A 22,857-nucleotide genomic window follows, 5' to 3' on the forward strand; every position below is an offset into this window, starting at 1 on the left:
CAATATTCATTTTCATGCACTTCCTAAAATTCCCTTTCTTACTGTTCGTTCTTTCGATTTGTGAGAGTATTTTAAGTCCTATCTTCTTCAGTGACTCAATAGCTTGCGATGGGCCTTTGCGTTCTTTAGAATTTCAGGCTTTTCTACTCTTGGCCTTAGACTCCCAGCTAATAACTTATAAGTTAGATAAGTCTTTTTCGAGACAATATAGCCATCTGAAGTTCAATTTCTGCTCTTTCTAGTGCATATTGGCTTATATTTGAGCATTTTTCGGTAGTTCTACTTTCGAGAATTCTAAGCAGTTGATCATCAGTGCTGATAAAATTTATATGTCTGGATATCCGTGGGTTTCATCATTGATTCTTCTTCTCCAGATGCCAATGAATAGCTCTAACAATGGTTTTCAAAACCTTTCTCTCAAAGACTGCAAGTATTTCTTATCATTTTCAGTCAATGTCTGTGTTTCTGCTCCATACGTCAGAACAGGTCTAATTAAGCATTTTTTCTTTTGATTAAGTTTGATTTCAGATATTTCTTTAAATCAAAGAAGCATCGGTTAGTATGTCGGTTACTCTGTTGCTAATTTTAGGAGAGATGCTTGGTTTTAATAACACAGCCAAGATACGTAAAAAAACCAACATCTTCAAATTTATATTTATCAATTTCTAAGAAAGAATGATTAAAACTTGTCTTTTGGCATATATACAGTTTTGTTGGTTGATGGTAAGGTACTTTTTTAGTTGCTTCGGCCTCAAGTGACAGAGATGCACGTTTCAGTGCTTCAGGAGTTCTAAATGGAATTTTAGGATCTCGCACCTTTCATACTGATTTATTATTATTAACTACTATTAAAAATAAAATTTTAAATTATTTTTATTATTTGCCAGGGGAGTCGGCTGCATATTTGTTGAGATGATTACTGGTAAAGCTGCATTCCAAGGTATGAAAGACACTATGGATCAGCTCGACAAAATATGGAAGGTATGTATTCAGAATAACTTCTATTAAGCATTAAAACTGAATTTAATAGAAAGAAATTTGTTTAAATATTTGAAACACATAACCCTAAATACCTATTTATTTTCGAAAATATGCAACAAAAGTAATGAAACTGCTCGTATGAGCACGAAAGAGATAAACAATTTTTATCGCATGGTATTTACCCATAATTCAGCTCCATATTTTAAACACAACTTTGCAGAAAGATATATTTATCACTTAAATAGGAGAATTTAACACCTATTTCTTTATTACAGACAAGTGAACAAGAGAACTAAAGCCAAGAAAACTGGTACTCAGACCTTTATTGTTTCCTGCAATAGAATAGTGTGCATGAGATTTTTTGTTTTATTCACATGCTCACGTGTAAAAGAAATATGGGCCAATTACACTTAAAAAAATTCCTCAATGAAATCATATCTTTAGCCCTTGTATAAAAGTAACCCAATCCAATCCAATCCAATCTGTGAGCGTGGGTAATTTATTTACACATTACATGGTTTATCCTAAAATTAGCAAAGCAACAACCTTGTGTTGCTTTTAGTCAAAACTACAGTACAAAGTCTCTAATCCGGAATGATCTATAATCCGCAACCACAAACTTACGCAAATCCAGTAAAGCATTAGTTAGTAAAGCTTACTTAGGTTTTCATTCTGCCCTAGTTAGGAAGTACAAGAGACGAGCTTCGGTAGTCTCCTATGCAATTTAAACTTGAATCAAATGCACAGAAAACTTGTGGAAGTATTTTTTAGATATTAGAGTACTATCGCTATGCTATGAACATTCATGATGAAGTGACTCCAAATTGAGCAGGCATCTGTATTGATATGGGGCTAAATTTCTAGAAACTTTAAATGGATTCCAGAGATTCCTGAATAAGAGAAAAGCTTCTCGAATACAAAGTTCCAAGTAATTGTCCAGCATGGTCTACTTGAAAAGATAAACTATGTGAATATCTGCATTCTAAAGTTCTGATTTTTATTTTATGCTCTTTGTTCTTTAGTTTAATTCAGTATTTATTTATCTTTTTTTTTTTTTTTTTTTTTTTTTTTTTTGAAGCATCCGAGGAGTGTCTGACAAGAACATGTGAAGCACAGTTTGGGAATTGCTGCCTTATACATTTAGCTTAACCACTCAACTGTTTTGCCCGCGAAAAGGGAAATTTTTTATTTGCCAGTACACCACTCAGCCAGTGTATTTTCCTACACCAATCCACCGATTTTCCCGGCTTTTTTACTTTGCAGTGTTTCCAATAGATGTTTCTAGTAGTTTAGGAGAAATTGGATTGTAAAACCAGTTCAAGGACTCAATGAGTTTGTTTGCAGGTGTTCAGTGTATTAGGCTTTTGTGAATAGTATTTCGTCTCAATTTTATCATGAAATAAAAGAACTAGTGATGTGAAACTAGTGGATGAGTGAATGGCTCATAATAAAATACAATTCAAATATTGGATCAGATAGCAAATCTGAACTTTCTATAGATGATTCTGGTAGTCTTGAAAGTTATTTGTAGGCATTCTCTAGTGATGATGAGGAAATGGAAAGTTCGTATGATCTAATTCAAGTTCGGAACTTTTGTGAAATAGATACTAGTAATCCTACTCCACCACCGCCACGATTTCCTTTCACAGCGAATTCACTTCTTTCAAGTTTATTATTTCCTGTAAAGTGTTCTTTCTAGTTCTGCAGTTTCATTAGAAAAAAGCAAACTTTAAGTAAAAATGCCTTAATTTCGCCATAATTAAAAATTATTTTCAATTAATAAACGCACAACTTTAAACTGATTTGAATTCATGTAATTGATTAGAATATAAAATTGTTTAGAAAAAAATATCCTTATTTTTGGTCAAAATATAGCAGGGAAATGTAACAGTTAAGTGGTTAATAATTTTATGTAGTTCTTGGTTAACAAATATTCGAAGGGTATTAGAAAGAGTCCTAATCATTTATTATCTTGTAATCACACATGGAAGACGATAGATAGTAAACAATATACGATTTCATATTTTACATCAAAGTTGATATATTTAGTAATAACAAAAATGAAGTAATTCAGACATGAATTTCTAGAACTGCTTCCATAAATTGTTTTGTTATTAAAAAAATAAATATCTACTATTTGAATATAAAAATACGTAAACACATTTTATGATACTAGTATGTGAGAAATGGTACGAAAATAATTAAACTATATTGTTTGAAAAAAAAATATTATTTTTGAGAAAATATTGTAAAGATTATGTTACAAAATAAGAATTGACAATTTAAAGTCCCTACCCCATTTGCACTACATGGGTTGATTTGGTTTGCTTTCGTTTATGTGATTATGTCAAATCCTCGGGGGCTATCTGCCTATCCACTCTGCATGGAAAAGAATTTGAATGAAAACAAAGAATGTGTTTTTTTTTTTAGGTTCTAGGTACACCGACGGAAGAAACGTGGGATGGTGTGACGGAATTCCCCAACTACAGACCTCGTAAGAAAAGTTCAGAATAAAATATGAATTGTTTTCATAAAGAAATCTCTCATTCTTTTTATTCATTACAATCAACTTTATTTTTACAGAAAAATTCGGTCACTATCCACCCCAGACTCTATCTGCCGCCTTCCCTCGGCTTACAGAAATACCTCAAGCAGAGAAATTAGCTCAAAGTTTTCTACAGGTCAGACAAATTAATTTTATTTTTTAGTACGCTGATAAAACAGTAATGTAAAAATAACACCTGTGCTGATTTCAAAGGATTTTTAGTCTTTTTTTGGTATTTTTTACACATCTTTGAACTAAACATCTTATGTTCAACTTTATATAATGATAAGTAAAATATTGCTATTCTATTTAAACTTACTTGTATATTAGCACAATAGATTCTAAATTCTAAATTAAAAAGTAACATAAGCAGTTAAATTTATAATTTTGATTAGTGTTCATTTCTTATGAGATGCTGAATAGATAGTCATAGTAGAAAAAAGTTATTTGTGAAAATGATAAAAGCGAAATATGACTTAGTAAATTTTACACACAATTTTAAATGAGCAATTACACCAATTTTGTATTTAAAATGATAAAAGTGAAATAAGACTCGGTAAATTTTACACTTTCATTCATACCTCAATTGCAAATAGAATACAGTCAGTTACTGTCATTTATTTCAACTGAATGGCAATATTCTATTTATAAACAATTGCTGTTAACTCACAGCCTGCACTCTGACCGATATTTTGAGTAATTTAACAGTGAAAAAATAAACGCTATTAAATTGCTGAAAATATCGGTCAGAGTGCTGACTGTGAGTTAACAGTGATTTTCAAGAGATTTAAGTAATTTTTATGAATAGTAAAATGAAGCAAGTAGTTTTCTTTGCCATTTAAACAAATATGCATTTACATGACTCATTACAAGAAACTACACACCTCAATTTCATTTATGTGGCCATATAACCTTATATAATTTTTCAGTTTCTCGGAGTTAACCTAATTGTGCAGTCGCAAACACTAATGCTTTTCTTTCAAGACATACCCCCCCGGGGGTCGACATAGAGAACTCTGCGAAGCTACTGGCTAGGATCTGTACCTAGGCAGTCTCGGCCACGGGGGATAAAATTTATGAACTTGGTGGTTCTGAAACCCCCGGGAAAGGTCATTTATTGGCCGGCCTTGGGGACTGGCATGTCCTGAGCGTTGTGGAACCGTAGCCGGAGGGCTTGGTTCCCCTCGGTTTGCTGGGTAACGGCCCACTGCGACGGGCTCGCCCATGCGACTGGTAGGAACATTAGACGACCGGTGCTGCCTGGTGAATTCCAGGTGGTGCGCTGCTGCCCTGGAAGGGTAATAGTGGAAGTTGAACCTCCATGAAGTGCCCAAAGAGGGAGTAGACCTGTAGTTTGATTTAGTTCAAGAGGCAGGGAAGCCTAAAATTTGTTGTTTCAAGACATACATTTTAATGACATAATGGGACGTAGCTCAATACAGGTTATGTTTATGTAATGGAAAAAGAAACAATTAAAATTTCAAAAGAATTTAATGTTTTATTCAGAAAATATAGGTTACATACAGCAAATAAATTTATTAGATACTGTCCCATTTCTAATCCTTATGCAATTGTATCCGACTTCGCACTGACTCATAAAATATGCGACTTCCTACAGGATTTCGTGTGAAACTCTATACAATTCTTGAGTCAAATTGGCCATCCTGGAACATTTGAAGACCCCCTGGTCATCGAGCACCAAATGTACTTTAATAGAGACAGATATAGCAATCTAGCCTATTGGTGGTAGATATGATCGTATTGTGCGACCGATATTATATTATCTGTTTAAATGGATTCCTTGGTGCCTTAAAATTAGGAGCAACAGAGCAGGGCAATAAAATATCATCGGCGAACTACCGTGCTACAAGGGTGTCCCGAATGACAACAAAAGCATCATTCGGGACTATCGGATGACATTTTTGAGTTTCAATGAAATACCATCTCCTTGTTGCCGGGCTGCATGACTGGCGATAGTCAACTCGGTACTCCGCCGGTATTCTGGACTCTCCGGACATATTTGGCTAGTAGCTCAATTCAAAGCACAGCTTATCGTTGAAGATGATTTACTTCATTCATTGATATTTTAAGTTGGAACTCAGCAATATTATCAACATGCTTTTTGATGCATACAAGTGAGGACTCGTCGGCTCAATGAGCGCCGAACAATCTGTTTGTTCTCTGTATTGCCTTCAAAGGTCCTTGCACCACGTCAAATCGTTAATAATGATGAATCAGATACTGTGACAGCTGCTTTGTTAATGACTTTTCCCTCATGCTCTGTCTACTTAGTTTGACTGTTGCCTTTTTGACGCTAAGCTTTGCTGTAATTCAACTATTTCTACCAATATCATTGAATAGTGGTATCACTCTGACCCAAATACGGAGCGATCCTTTGATTTGACCAATCTGTTTCTTACAGATCGTTGCTTGTCTTCTCTCAGCTACACTCGTACTGTGCTCGAACCCATTCTCAAAGCATTAATACAGTCATAATGAATTGGGGAAATCAAATTTGAAATAGAGTTATGCCCTAGAATTTAAATTTCTCCTCTTTTATACAATATCGGATTCTCAGTTGCAATGCTCTGTAGCTTCAGTTTATACAATGATATGTTATCTACAAGTGCTTTTCATATCTTAAAATAATGGGAAAAAGCATAAAATTTTACTGGTAAAAAAATATGAACTACATGCCGTAATGGTTAAAATATATTAGTTTTAAGGATGTTATTAATGTATGTAATTTATTTTTAGTTGCAGCCCAGACAAAGGATATCAGCCACCGAAGCTTTGCATCATGTTTATTTTAAAGAACTCCCGCCCAAAATCTATGACCTGCCAGAACGTAAGATAATTTTTCATAGATCTAACTATATTAAACAATTTGCATGTACAACTGACATTATAAAAAAACTGTTATATGATTCCTAAAAATTATAAACACAACATTCTTTGTAGCACAAAAAATTAATATTAAAAAATAACTTAATAATTAAAATAAAAAAATTTCATATTTAACGACAATAGATAGAATAAGAAATCCTAATAATAGCATTAGAATTTTGTAAGACAACACTGAAAAAAGATGTTTCGGAATTTATATGTTTGTTGTGTAAATAATACATTTAACTTCAAAATTTCACATTTAAGGAAAAATAAATAGAATAAAAACGCTTAATAATAAACACGAATTTCAGATTTTGAACTTATAAAGTATTTCCCCCACTTCCTTAGCGTGCCTTCGTTGTGTAACGGTAGCATGCTGTGCCGGTATTCCAGAGGTCCGTGGTTCGATTCCCGGCGAAAGCGGTTGCATATTTTTCATCTTTTCTGCTTCTAATCAACCTAATGACTCTACAAACTAATATGTTTCTTATGAAAATAATGGCTTTCAGGAGACCACAATTGAAAATTTAACATGCGTAATTGTCCTAGTCAGCACTTTTTACAGTCAAAAAGTTGTAGTAATGATATTTTGGGTAATTTTAATGCTTTGAAGGTAGGTCTTTCTATTATTAGTTATTACTTATTCAACCATAAAAAACATTTGAAAAAAAAAATTTTTCCCTACATTTAAAAATTTAAGTTTCATGTTTAGTAAAGATATTGCATAAACAAACTGATCACAATGCACAGGCTTACTTTATTCGATTCGTTTCTGAAACTGGAACCATAAACTGAAAGCAACCATTCAAGAGATACTTAGTCGTGCAATTTAAACACCCTGTGAAGTTAACAAATAAAAATCTTCAGAGACTTGCCAAAAGAAGGCAGGAATTAATGTACAGATATATAATTAACTTTCATTACTTTAAGAAAACAGGCAGCATCATGAAATAAGCAGGTTTTAAAGACAAAATCGAATAAGTAGAAAAGTAGACATCATAACCTAAATTTCAGTAATCCAAAGAAAGCACAAACTAAAGCAACACGGAATGATTCATAACTAAAATAAATACTGTTGCGATTCTCGAAGGGACAGTTTAAGTAATCTCATTTAACAAACTGCAAAGTGCATTTCTAATTGTTTCAAACAGGCAAAAAACTCAAAAAATAATTCTATTTCCATTGTAGAAGTGTCCATTTATACAGTGTCCGGTTGCAAGTTAAGTCAGGAGACCAATAATACTCAGACTGTGATCAAGATTAAGCAGTGACCAATATCAAGTAAGTGATTAGAATTAAACTGTCTCAATATTTAATATTTGCAGATATAAATGTGTTAAAATTTTCATTTATGATGTAAATATCTTTTAAATTTTAAAGCAATGTCATTATAGGTAATTTAAATAACAATTCTCTAAATTCTGTACATCAGCATTTTTATTTTTAAGAGTATTATTATTTCATCTAATACCATGTAAGGTTTATAACAGTTATTTTTAAGTTAAAGCTCCTTTCCCGTCTCTTCTAATTTCAGTTTACAATTCATTACCAGAATGAGATTTAAGATTCACGTTAAATGCTAATGAGAAGGAGTAGTATTTAAGTCGAAATTCCACCAACCTCGAAAGAGAGAATTCAATTTCCTGAGTAGCACACGTTTCTTTTTGACTACGTCTCTCTAAGCTGTCACTACACACGGCGATATTATGTGCCCTCTATAGCTTCGCTAGCTAATTTAATATTAGGCGCAAACTATTTAGAAATTGTGTTATCTTCGTCTAAATCTCTAGTTAGTCATCAATTAAGTTCTGATTTCTTATATTTTTGAGTTTAAGCCCAAATGCAGGCTTTGTTGTATGTCCTGAAAAATGGACTGTTTAAAACTAAAGGTGTACAGTCCGTAAAGGACTGTACACCTTTAGTTTGAGCAATAAAAGGTAATTAACTCTTCTTGAGTTTTACGTTTCTGTTTCTGGACTTAAGCGATTATTCGTTTAGTAATTCACTAGGTTTCTCCACACTTAGTTAATAGATAAAAGGGAGGATCATTACAACCATTATCAGCCAATCAGATTTTTAATAACATATATTAGCACACAAAAATCAAACGAAAAAATTTAATAAATAGTGTCTAAGTAAGTCTTGTTAACCTCTGTTTACCCTCCATGTGATTTGAACAGATGTGTGTTTCTTGTCTATATTCACTTCAGATAACAGACATTAGTTATAGATTACATGTGGGTCTGATAAAGTTTCTATAAAAGGCTTATGAATACAGCTTGCTTTCTATGCAGTGGGAAGCTAAAATTAAAAAGAATCAAATGATATACTAAGATAAACTTTATGTATTAGAACATGAAATTTCATACTTATAAATGAAGTCCTATTTCTTTAACCATACGCTGTAAAAAGTTAATTCCACTAAGCTATGAACCATGGGTCAACATCTACAGCAAAATATGTTGTTACAAATGAATTATTATTGTGATTTAGAACTGCTGGAAATGGCATTTTCTACATGTCAGCCAAGAAATGGCTGACAAATTAAAAAAAAAAAAGGATAACTAAAGTAGGCGGAAAAAAAGAAACTCTCTTTAGTTATGAATATCAAGATGCAGCTTGAGAGTTAAATGGAAAGGTTACCAGTCAAAATGTATTTTTAAGAAAATTAAATTTGCATTAAAATTATTCAAAAAGCATGTGAACATTCTGTGATACCTATATAATACACAAAGCAACTACAAAATTAAATGGTTAATATAAAGTATGACTAATTATCATTATTGCCTTTCTTAAATGAACACTAAGTGCATAAAATAGCAGATGCGCATTCAGCATATGGGATCTGAATAATTTCTATTGAAAGAGTAATGCATCTTATGAAAATTCTCGTTCTGTTACAGATTCCTTCGCAGTTGTTTAAGGGAGCAAGAGCGCTACAACCACCAAAGAAGAGGTATTACTATAGAACTTAATCTTCCATGAAGAGTGGATAATGTGCTCGGCATATCAAGGAAATTTTTCCTTTTCTACATTCCAAACATTTTACATTATTCTGGGTCGAGGACTCGGAAAAACTGGATCGTGTGAACTCGAAGATAGAATGCAAGCAAATACTTTATTTTTTCATCAGAGTACGATTCATTTTACAGTTTATTTATTTCATTAATTCTATTAAACGAACAAAATCACGTGTGGGTTCTATGTTGAACCAATTTCAGTGTCTCACAAAAAAGGGAGGCTTTAAAGCGAATCACTGAGTCACCGCAGGATGCGAAGTTACATTTTTATCAGTAACAAACATACTTTAGTTTTATATGGATACATGGACGTTAGATGCAAGAAAACATTATGAACGCAAAAAAAATGCAATGCATTACTTGAGCATACAAAACAAATGAATCATATCTACAAAGCTATTTAAATTCAATTTAACCTTTTAACTGTCATGCCCGGTGTTCGAAAATGTCACGCCCGAGTATTTCTTGGGGTAATTTTTTTTTTTTTTTTTTGAGTGCATCGTATTGTCATACCCGAATATATATCGGGAGATGTTTATTTCGGCTACATTTGGTTTTTCCAATAAAAAAATTTGACAATTTGTGTACCCAAATCATCAAAATAACTTGACAGTTAAAGGGTTAATAGATGACTATTCCCACACCTCTTGATTTTCCGGCGTAGAAACAGTTTTTGAAAGAACTTCAAAAAAGTTAGTTAAAGTTAATTTTTTTGAAATCTTAACAGATAAAAATTGAAATATTTATGTTCTATTGTATACACTACTTTGCATTAATGGTCAGATTACATATTAACAAGATTCACTTTCTTGATTTAAAAATATACTTTAATGAATTAATAGCAATTTTATATTTTTTAATAAATCTGAGTACACACAGCAATAAATAAGCAAATATTTTCCTTTTTTCTTTATGTTAAAAAAAAACTTATGTCCTTACAATGTACAAATTCGGAACTTTTCTGCAATGCACCGAATATTTTTTTCACATAGAAAACTAAGCATTTTCTTTTTGTTTTTCCCGATTATTACTGCTAACTTATTTAATATGAGTAAATCAAAATCTAAAGATGACAAATTACAAAAATTAAAAAAAATTTTTTGTTCGTGTAAAGAGTAAAGCAGCAATTTGAAAGACAGAATTGGCTATTTTTCTTTACTTCCACATCGCACATATTCTTCTTAATGAAAACAAGAGGATCAGGATAATTAAATTTTCCAACATAACTAACCTGAGAAACAACACAGAAAATCACACCTCGCTTTAAAACATTTAATCGATTAATCAGATATGAAGGGGATCATCACATATGCTTTGCTATCCCAATGAACGTAGCAGGCTATATACGTTTGTCGACGAGTAACATTCGAGGCATATTATTAACGCAGAATGTGTTAATTTTTACTCGTCTCAATAAACATCACTTATTTTAAAAACAGTATCGCTGTGGTAGTGACTGACAAAAAAATAATTATCTTTCTCATATTTGCTAATTTGACTATTAACACGTCGTCCATTTTTAAAATATTCTGAATCAATTATTCTCAAATTATTAAAACAATTACTGATTATTAAAAGTACGAGGGCTATCCAGAAAGTAGATTACGTTTTGGAATAAAAAAATAAACAAAGTATAGGAAACAAATTTTATTATATACAGATGAAAGCCACACTCAAATACTACTTTTCTACATAGTCACCATACAAATTAAGGCATTTATCGTAGCGATGTACGAGCTTGGAAATTCCTTCGTCGAAAAATTCGGCCGCCTGCGCCTTCAACCACTTCGTTACCTCTTCTTGCAGCTGTGCGTCGTCATCAAAACGCTGCATAGCCAGCCACTTCTTCATTGCTGGGAATAGGTGGAAGTCGCTCGGTGCCAGGTCGGGACTGTACGGCGGATGAGGAAACAACTCCCACTTAAAAGATTCAAGAACTTTACGAGTGACATTTGCCGTGTAGGGCCGGGCGTTGTCGTGAATCAACAAGATCTTAGAGCTCAACATTCCTCTGCGCTTGTTTTGAATTGCTCTTCTGAGTTTTTGGAGAGTTTGGCAATACCTTTGAGAGTTTATTGTAGTGCCTCTTTCAGGGAAGTCCACCAAAATTACATCTTTTCTGTCCCAAAAAACAGTCGCCATCATCTTCCTTGCCAACATTGTTTGCATGCATTTCTTGGGTTTTTGGGGAGAACTTGTGTGCCCCCACTGCATTGATTGCAATTTCGTTTCACAGTTCACATGTTTCACCCATGTTTCGTCACCAGTAACGATGCGATCGAGTAAAGAGTCACCATCCTTATGGTAAGCGTCCAGAAAGTTCAACGCTGCAGCCATTCGCTGATTTTTGTGGTCCTCTGTCAAGATTTTTGGAATCCATCTTGCACAAAACTTGTGGTAACCAAGCTTTTCGCTGATGATTTCGTGCAACAAACTTCGCGAAATTTGTGGAAAACTCAAAGAAAGTTCCGTTATTGTGAAATTTCGATTTTCACGGACTTTAGCATCGACTTTTTCGAGAAGTTCGGCGGTCACTATGCTGGGTCTCTCACTTCGATCTTCGTCGTGAACATTGGTTCGGCCATTTTGAAATCTTATGACCCACTGACGCACTCCACCTTCAGTGATAATGTTGTCCCCATACACTTCACGAAGCTGCCGATAGATTTCTATCGGTTTACAGTTTTTTGCAGTCAGAAACCTTATTACTGAGCGCACCTCGCGGGATTTTCAATTAACGCAGACATTTCAAACCGTCACAGTATCTGAACGGAGCACAGCACGAACCTCTCACTAGCACGGCTAGATGCAGACTGAGCTGCGCAACGCTCTGACCCCAAGATGGCCGCGCTAGCCCCGCCCCTAGCGGACACAGACGGAAACGTAATCTACTTCCTGGATGGCCCTCGTATTTCATAGCACGACAATATTTCAAAAATTAATTACATTTCAAAATTAAAACGATTACTTGTCACAGCATAAGCCATATTTACGCATCTAACGAATCTAAATGAGGCAAAATTTTTTTTCACTGAATTCATTCAAAAATTGATTTACAGTTTCTTTACTGGCATGCAACTGAACTTAACATATCGTTTTATTATTCTTACCTTTCGTAAATTTTCCTTTCTGAAGATAAAGAAATAAAAAACTGCAAGAAAAGGATTTTCAGGTCAATTTTCCTGTAGTATTTCCACATCTCATCTGCTAAGAGACTCTTGGTTTCTGGCTTCGCGAGTATTATATTACATCAAAGGGTTGTAGAACCCACCAGTTTCAATCAGAATGAATTTTGTTTCATCTCATAGATTATCTTATTAAGGGATAAAAGCGGCGATGTTATGATTTGACAACATTTTCTTGCAAAGATTTCCTGCCGTCACATTATCTGTAAGAAGTTAAAGATACCAATATAGGACAAAACAGATCATATGCAGAGTTTAAATTTTCCTGGTGATACAGATACCGCAATGTTCAATTCCCCACTGATAGAAATTTCTGGGTTGTCCTTGGTTTTGAAATACATTGTTTCAGCTACAATAAAGGTGCAAAATATTTTTGACAGACGAAAGTGATGAATTTTCCATCTTTTTTAACAAACTTTATTTCTGTGTACTTTGAAATTTTCTTACTCTTTTGAAATCGTTATGAATTTCTTCTCCATGCTGTATGAGTTACCACTCATTGTTTGAGGTTCTGCCGCATATGAAAAAGGAAATTTCTTTGTTAATTTGTGGATGGTTGTCTCAACTTGTTTCCTGCACTTTTCTTTTCTTGATTTTATGCTCATGAGAAAATGAATGTTTAGATCCATTTCCTTCGCATCGTGCTTTGCGTTCACTTTGTTTTATGACTCCTCAAATAGTTGAGCTCGGTTTTTTTGCTTCATAACCCACCTGCAAATACCATATTTCCTACCTCATTAAATAAATTGCATATCTGCTTATTTAAGTCGAATTGCTATCATTTCATACACATCCAGTTCAGGAGTCTAGTCATAGTGGCATAATACTCTAAAATCTAAAAATTACATTTTCATTTATTCCTTTAATTTAAAATAAGAGCATTAATGATAAGCGACAATAAACAATTTGAAACACAGAATTTTAAATACCCAAACAGCAATAATCAAAAATAAACAATCTTCACTAAGAACATTACCATGTTATCATTTTGTAAAGGTTATTTTTTCTCTCCTTTCTTGGACTTCACGAAAAGGTAAAGTGATGCAAAAATCCGTTATACAAATTTACAAGTGTTGAGAAAGCAGAAATGTAATTGCATTTATATTACACAAATATGTAATACATGTATGTTAATGGAAAAAATATTACAGAAGATAATATGCAAGTTATTACATATTGTACTAAAATGCTCAATGCATGTAGATAACTAAAATGAAAGTTAAATGACATGTGGAAAGTGTGTAAGGAAATGATATGTAAAATAACGAAATGACAGCCGTGATTACCAGACTCAAGTCCATTGGATTATTGATTGGACAGTTATCGAGTCACAATATCAAAGAGAGTTGTGATATTAAGAGTGCCTCTATCATTTGCAAACAACTTGTAGGTATTAAAATATTTATCGATCAGATAATAAAATATACAGGAAATCAATAATTATCATTGCAACTACTGACGTATCTTCGGCCAGGCTAACTTTCCTTTTGCAATCACACTTATAAAAATTGGTTTTATTATTAAACTATTTTAATTGAGACCACACTGTAAAATGTATTCATAAAAAAATCTTTGCAAAATTTTCAGTGCAAAGAAATGCATTGCATATTTTTTACTTCAGTTACTCTGAAGAACATGAAAACTGATTCAACATGTAATGAATGATCTCGGTGAAATGAGTGTTATTTTTTCTTGTGAAAATGTGATTTCATTATTTCATGGCTGGAACTGTAAAGAAGGCCGTTCATATTGAGTGCAATTACAGAGAATGTGGCTTTTCAGCGATGGAATTTGTTTTTCATACATTTGTAAAGGCACATTGCATAGAATAAAACTTTATACACAATCTTTGCTCTTGGTATATCTTTTATTACTGTAACAAATGTCCACTCTTCCCCACTGATGTTTCAAAAATTCATGTAGCATGAATTTGCTTTTAATATTTTTTACTTAATTTTATCCTAATGACTTTGCACATGGTAACAACATAATAATATCATATATTGAAGATACCAGAAATGTATAACCAGTTTTTCAAAATTACATTTGTTAATATCGTTAGATAGATGGTTTGGTTTAAAGACTCAAAGGCTATCGGCCTAAGAGGAGGGATGCCTTTGTGGAGGACATCCTAAGGCAAACTGGTTCGTATACACGTTTCACGTGGAGAAAAGCAAGAAATCGCCCACGCAGCTAGCCCTTTCATGGGGTTCAAACCTTGGACCAAACTACCAGTGTTCAGCAATCTTATCGCTAGGCCGCTCGTGGGCATCTTTAGATAGAAATTTTATAGCTCTTTGGTATTAAAAAGAATAAAATTACAATGTCCGTTCCGGTATTTCAAATTATTTCTTCTTTCTAAATAAGCATCAAATGCTTTTGAGAAAAGAGAAACTCTCCAATAAATAAACTAAAATTCTTTAACCCCCTCCCAAGAAAATAAAGGAATCTGGTTTCAAAAAGGATTTTGGTGATAAAAACGCAGAAAATTTAAAAGACCCGAAATATAAACAAGAACAAAAGCCGAGAATGATTCAAAATTGTGTCATTAAAGCAAATGAAAAAATCTAACCACATTACCTCAAAATGGAGACATTTTTGCATTCACAGAATTATGGAAATGGCTGTTATGTAAATAATTTCACAGCAAACTCCTGTTCGTGATTCATGAAAATCACGATGGAAAAATGTAAAAAACAAAAATAAGTCACATGTAAACACAAGACGTTTGAGATATTGACAGAAATACTGTAATCTAAATTTTCTGACTCCTTTACATTTATTGCTGATTTGACCAAGTCTTGAGAATAATTTATTATTTTAATGCATATTATTATTTATTTATTTTAGATGTTCTGGACATAAATCTGAGAAAAGTTACTTTTTTAAATAAAATCATTTGAGCATATTTTTAGTTTATTGAAATGTAATCTTTCAACACAATAAGCACTGCTTAATGTGATCATGTTTGACTGTTTTCATAGAATTAAGCGATGTAATAAATATCCTTCAATAGAAAGAATTTAACTAATTTAATATAACTGTTACAGAGACCTTATTTTGTACTAATCAATTATTTTTTACTTTAAAAAAACTTTTCCTTCCAATTTCAATTTTCTGCCAGAATGCAAATTTAAATGTGGCATATGCAAATCTCAATGAATTCAGAAATAGTATTTAAGCAGCACAATTTAAGAGTTTGTAGTACAGTCAAAAGTCGTTAATTCGGACACCCATAATCTGGACCTCAAAGCTAAAAACTTTCTGCGCGTAAAACCTTTACGCGCACGCGCACATGCGTGTGCGCAAGTGCAGAATACGTTTTCGCGTGCGTGTTTAACGTATAACGGACGGTATAAGCTAAAATTATACAATTATCTATTTCAGTTAATGTTGATGATTGCGTTATTCCTTAATCTTCGAATTGGATGCAGCTTATTATTTTTTGCAGACTGTAAGAGCAATTTTATAAAAGTAAACTTGAACTTTCGATTATGTCAATTTCCGATTCTGGAGCTCCCAAAGGATCTACAAAACGAAAGTATGTCTCGATGTCCGTCAAACAAAAAGTGGAATTGCTGCCAAAAATGGATAAAGACATGAAGAAGGTGACAGAGAGGTTAGTGAAAACGAAAAAATTTCGATTGACAAGTTAGTCGGTATTCTCGGCACAGCAATTACGGGACTTAAACAGCGGAGCTTTTTAACTGAACAAGAAATTATGTCTGTTTATAGAATTAAAGAGAAAGTATTATCACATAAAACGAAACAACTTACATTGAAAGAAATGTTTAATAAAGTAAACAAACAAATATTAAGCTTCTTTTTTTGTAAATTTTGATACCCTTTAGATCATAATTGTTCTTTAGTTCCTAAAATACGGTTTCATATTTTTAGTTTTAGAATTTGTGCATGCCATCTTACGAGATTTAAACTGATGATCTATAATCTGGAAAAATCGATAATCCGGAATCGCCGAAGTCCCGACGAGTCCGGATTAACGACTTTTGACTGTATAAGAGTTAGTTATGGTAGAGAGGGTTATGCATGTCATTTTCGAGACATAGCAAGAATTCACTATCTCATACCCCGTACGATCTACATTTTATGCTCCCAAAAAGAGTATGAGAATCTTTTTTAAAAATGCCCCTGCTCACAATTTGACTTTTTCCCATAGATATGTAAGTTTTATTCGCCACCATTTGGTTTTCCTTGTAATTCAACTGTTAATCAGTTCATCTACATTACCTTCTAAATCAGTAAGTGTTACTATAGTTATTATGCAATGCTGATATTGAAATTTAAGTGACTGGATATCACTGGATGGCATGGGGCATACTTCTCAAAATTAAACATTTCTGTGGTTTGCTGAAATTATTATTAATCATGATCAATCATTTTAAGAATACTGTTTAGGGAAACATTTTTCTAAATTGTGCTTCCACTGAATTTCTCCACTTTAAATGTTCCAAGATAACTAAAACTGTTTCTCGAAAAATTCTGCCACTAATTTACAATTTTCATGTACAAGCACATTTAAACCAACTCACAATTTTTTTTCATATTTCTGTTAAAATTTTTAATTTTACTTAACTGCTATTACTTTTCCTTTTTAAATTATTTACATCGACACTGTACTGTATTCATATTTTCCTATAACTTCCTTTGCAAGAAACTGTCAACGACATTTTCGGCAACTTTTAATAGTGTTTTCAATTTTAATATACTTTTCTTTGCCACTCATCTTAAACAAAGGTTATTAAATTACTTTAGTCTAAAATTAATAACTTAAAAAAATTTAAAACAGAAAATTAAGTGCATTAAATTCTCAACTTTGAAATAAATGTGAAAGATTTCAGTAGCGTGTGTGTGTGATTATGGCAAAGCTTCGAGGGCTATCTGCCTAAGGGGAGGACTTTCTAAGGGATACTGGCTCGTATACACATTACACATGGGGAAAACCACGAAAACGCCCATGCAGCCAGTCCGGTCGCGGGATTCGAACCTCGGACCGAACTACCAGTGTTCAGCGACTTTACCGCTCGGCCACTGGTGAGCCTGTGATTTCAGTCGCATCAAAGCTAGAAATAAAGTTATATCACAACGGAATACTAATTTCTTGTATGTAACTGTGATTAATCATTATATAGTGCTATGATTAAGTTAATGCAACCTCTTGGATGTTGACAGAGAAGTGCAGATGGCTTTGGGGATTTTTTGGCGACAGACTCTTTGGCCAAGTTTGAAGCAAGCTGATATTCTATTAATAGCTTTTATAACTGTTGCCAAACATTTTACCAGAAATTATAGCTAAAGATCAATCTGGTATTATATCAATATAGAAAGACTGCTGTTAATTAGAATTTTGCTACTGTTCTGTTAACAGTGAGGACAAGAAAACTGTGCATAAGTAGGACAACCATAGCAACCTTAATGTACAAACTGCATCAAAATTTCTTATTCAACAAAACATGTTTTGATACAGACCAGTGCTTCCCTTAACAAAGTATTATCTTAATTCGCCGTTGTTCAGACATGTCATTCCTGCAAGATTTGACAAAAGAGCCCAAACCGATTTTATGACTTGACAACTACCAAATAATGAAAGGTCTGCCATTAAATTCTTTAACTCCTCGACATACAATGACGGCTGGGAGACTTCATTCATATGTCACTGTAGACATTGATGTTTCTGAGACTGCACAAACTTTCTTTAGTGAATGCTGTCCAGTATATTATTAGGTTCTTTAACTGCTGCAGCCATGCCTTGATCCTGTTTTGTATGTATTCCCCCCTCTCAAAAGACAAATATCCTGTTTTGTATGTTTTCTTCCCTCTCTCATTTGTATGTATCTCAAGAGGTTAAAGAAAAGAATTAGCCTCAGTGAAAGATTTTATTCAAATAATTCAGATTACTTTCTACTTCAACATTCATATTTCTAATATTGTGGCCTAATATCAGAAAAATACAGGAATTTTTAACTTTTATCGACTAGAACTAAAAATAGTACTTTTCACTGCATCAGAGTTTAAATTCTAAATAAACTCAAGATTTTCCTGCAAATATTGGCATAAAAACAAATTTAGAACATTGAAACTTTATGATTTATAAGAATGTAATTAATGTCTATACAACTTGAAGAAAATTGGACTAGGACTTCTTAGTTTTAAAGCAAACACTACATTCAAATGTTTGAAAATGATTTAATTTTTATATAAATTACATTTTAAGAGTAAAAAAATACTGCTTTTATATACTTTTTACTCACATTATTTATTTATCTTTTAATAACCTGAAATCTGCAAAATTCTAAAATCCACACTACTTCAACAAGATGCCACGCAATCGTAGCAACCAACCAGGCTTTTAAATACTCGAAGTGTAAAGGCTGCACATCTCTTCTAATTTTGTAAATATGCATATATTTCATACTAACTTCATTTTGTTAAAATTTTCTACTAACCTCAAAAATAATGTAAATTGGAGCACCCAACAAATGAGGATACAAAAATGTTAACTTGTTTAAATTAATAATAAAGTTAAAAAGATAAACAACCAAAAAAAGGTTGCTGGTGCAACGATCAGGATGGTATGACTGACCTGTAGTGCCCATTGAAAGGTGAAGCAGGGGAAATAATAATTATTATTATTACTTAGAATAAGTCGCTGGCTTTGAGAACAGTAGAAAAGATAAATATAAGGGTGAGTCAAATGAAAGTGAGCCAATGCGAATATATGACAAACAGAGTACTTTATTTAAAGGTAGTCTCCATGAACATTGAGACATTTATCCCATTGACAAATGAGCCGCGTGATCCCCGTCTCATAAAACTCCTTGGGCTGTCGATTCAAAAAGTCTGTAATCGACTCCTTCACGGCGGCGTCCGACACGAATCTGGTACCCTTGAGATGTTTTTTCAGTTTCCCGAAAATGTGAAAGTCACATGGCGACAAATCTGGGCTGTATGGAGGATGTTGCAGCGTGTCCCACTTGAACTTTGCCAGTTGTGTCTTAACCACATCAGCGACGTGGGGACGAGCATTGTCGTGTAGCAACATCACACCATTCGTCAATCTTCCAGGTCATTTGTTCTTGATTGCGACGCGCAGCCGATCCAGCGTTGCACAATATCGCGAACTATTGATAGTCTCTCCACGTTTAGCAAATTCAATCAGTAATGGCCCCTGACGATCGAAAAAAAAGTCAATAGCACCTTTCCCGAGGAAATGACAGCCTTTGCTTTCTTCGGGGGTGGTGAATTCAAATGTTTCCACTGTAAGCTTTGCCGGCGTGTTTCAGGTTCGTAGTGGTGGCACCATGATTCGTCTCCGGTCACAATTGCAGACAAGTAGTCGTCACCCTCATTTTGATACCGGATGAGATGAGTCAAAGCAGCGCCGAACCTCTCCGTCTTCTGGCGGTCGTTCAAAATCTTGGGCATCCATTGAGCACACAAAAGCCGATAACCGAGATGATCATGAATTATGGTGTGAACCGAACCGTGACTGATGTTCACACGCTCTGCCAGTTCATCGATGCTTATCCTCCGTTCTTGTCTAATCAGCTCATCAACCTGTGCAATTGTGTCGGGGGTGATTGCAAGGTGGCTTTGGCCCGGTATTGGATGTCTTTGCAACTTTCACATCCTTCTCTGAACCGTTTACTCCAACGCTTCACAGTGGCCAATGCGATGCAATGTTCACCGTACACAGCAGTCATAAGGCAAGTAATTTCATGTTGGGAAACACCTTCAGCTGTCAACAACCTGACCACACCACGCTGTTCCTCTTTTGGAGCGTCCATTATGTCACGCTACCGTTTTCAACCCAGTGTAAGAGCGCTTTAAAGAACTTTAACCTCACACTTTCGCGCCACTTTCATAAATGAAGGCTGTCTCTGTGCTACGTGCATGCGCCGCAGATGATGGACCGAACCATTCTTGCTGAGGAGGGGTTGGCTCACTTTCATTTGACTCGCCCTTATATATTGTGAATTTGTCTTATGGATGGCATACCTTGAAATTTCACTGGAATATGTGTAGTTGTAGTTTGCATAGAAAATCATTATCTTTTCATCCAGATAATTATAATCCACATAAAGATAATCATTATCTTTTAAAATTCGTTAAATCATTTAAGATTAAGTAAAATCCGTGTTTTTGATTCTCACATCAGTTGTACATGAAAATCTAAACAATTATTTTTTATACAAGAGCTACAGTAAGCTGACATCATATGGAAATATTTCTTGTAAATTTCTACAGTAAGCACTGACCAGTTACACTTTTTTTATTTTATTATCTTCCCCCCCCAAAAAAAATATGCGAGTATTAGTTGAGTAATGAAAAATGAATGGTTATGTCATTTCAAATTACTGCCTTACTTTTCATTTCCATGTATAATATTTAATATTACTGTAAGATCACTACTTTAGAGAGATAACTACTTAGTTTCCTATCTAAAAAACATTCAGAGATACTAAATTTTAAAATGAAAAATACTTTTTTAGTTTGCTAGAAATGTTTCTTAATGTTAATAAAATATATATGTGTAGCATTGGCTTTTATAAAATACAGTTTAAACTTCTGAATTCTATCTGTAACTTATACTTAAATGAAGTTTGGCCACACCTTATTATATAGGTTATATCAATGTGAAGAATCAAGCTGTTCGATATATAAAATGTTTTAATACTAGCAGAATCAGATATTTTGGTGGTTGCCTCAATAAAAAGTTTACAGTCTCAGTTTGTAAAATGTGTCATTTTAGAGAATGAATTTAGAATCGACAGAAATCATCTACAAAAGGCATTTACACATTTCTAGAATGATTTTCATAAAGAATTTTTAAAAAGTAAATGTTTTGGAATAAAAATTACTGGCAACAGCTTATTATTTGAAATGAGAAATACCATCTGCTACTTTAAAATTTTTCTTCTTTCAAAATATTGCAGGTATACAAGATGAATTAAAGGATATATTTTTGCGCTTTCCAAAGAGAAATTCTTTTATTCCATAATTCAAAAATGTTGTGAAATGCACGACATTAATATTTCTAGGTGTAAAGAATGGGAAAACTGTCAGTCATTATTTCTACATGGATAGAAGATTCCAAATGTATATAAGAAGAAGGTACTTATTGTTTCTATTTCTACAGTTAAATAATTGATAATAAGAGAAAATCCAGTTATGCAGAAATCAATAAATACATCTACAGCAATAATAAATAAAATAATAAGTAAAAAAAATCTGAAAGCTTTCAGATTTTATTATTCAGATTATTACTTTATTTCAGATTTTATTATCAGCATAATATAAAATCTGAAAGCGTTCAGATTTTATATTACGCTCAAGTGGGCATTATTTTAATGTAACCTTTATTTATTAAATATCACGTTCTTCACACTTAAACCACAAAATTGAATTCAACATCAATATCAAAAATATTTAAAAGAGCCCATCTTTAGAATTTCCGATACACAATCTCGCGTGCCGAAGATACAAATAATTTTTTTCCATACAGTGTTGCCATAGCTCACTTTAAAAATCATTAAGTTTCTTAACCAAAAGCTCATAAATGCTTTACAAAATATGAAACAGATAATAAAACAAATTCCAAATTCGGACTTCCGGATGCCCATATTCAGGTAAAGAAATACATTACTCAAAATTAGATGGCTCTAGGTACCGTTGTTTTATTACAATGCGAGAAACATACATACATTTATGCAGATTCTTCATTATTTAATTCCTTTAAATATAATACAGGGCTCTAATATTTGGTGGTAACAATTTAAAAAGTGATCAAGGCGTTTATAGTGGAATCAACGCAAAATGCCAAAACAAAATTAATAGCCCTTCTGGGCAAATTTTAATACCTTTAGGCTAATCAAGATTTACAACTTAAAAAAGGTAAAAAACATAATGTTCACCAGTTCTGCCAAAGTATGTGGCTTAACGCAGAACAAGTTGTAGAACCATATATGATAGCAATTTAGGAGATAAATGGAAATACATTGTGACCCTCAATGAAGCATGGGTTTACCTAAATAACTGCAACACAAAAATCCCATTTATTATCAAAAACAAAGATTCTGTCAATTTGAAAAAAAATATCCACACACAAGGCCCCCACCCTAAAAAAAATCAAAGGTTGCAGATTTTAAATTACGTCCAAAGGGACGTTTTTTCAAAGTTTTGCGTGTTACCTTTATTTATTAAATATCATGTTCTTTTG

The 22,857-nt window shown here is 33.2% G+C and overlaps 1 protein-coding gene across 4 annotated transcripts in view; it reads left to right on the forward strand.

Annotated features, from left to right (window-relative positions):
- Positions 1-14,468, forward strand: part of LOC118191572 (cyclin-dependent kinase 14-like) — a 221,362-nt gene extending 206,894 nt beyond the window's left edge. For all 4 annotated transcript variants that reach the window (XM_085817778.1, XM_085817777.1, XM_085817775.1 and 1 more), the window contains exons 13-18: positions 888-981; positions 3,412-3,475; positions 3,565-3,662; positions 6,284-6,374; positions 7,604-7,696; positions 9,319-14,468. In XM_085817778.1, the coding sequence (XP_085673904.1) occupies positions 888-981; positions 3,412-3,475; positions 3,565-3,662; positions 6,284-6,374; positions 7,604-7,686 (430 nt within the window). In that variant the 3' untranslated portion in view covers positions 7,687-7,696; positions 9,319-14,468. The remainder of the gene's footprint in view (positions 1-887; positions 982-3,411; positions 3,476-3,564; positions 3,663-6,283; positions 6,375-7,603; positions 7,697-9,318) is intronic.
- Positions 14,469-22,857: the final 8,389 nt, after the last annotated feature.

The sequence above is a fragment of the Stegodyphus dumicola genome, chromosome 5 (genome assembly GCF_044657685.1).
Source record: "Stegodyphus dumicola isolate Sdum_Otavi_A_Nest chromosome 5, ASM4465768v1".
NCBI classification, from domain to species: Eukaryota; Metazoa; Arthropoda; class Arachnida; order Araneae; family Eresidae; genus Stegodyphus; species Stegodyphus dumicola.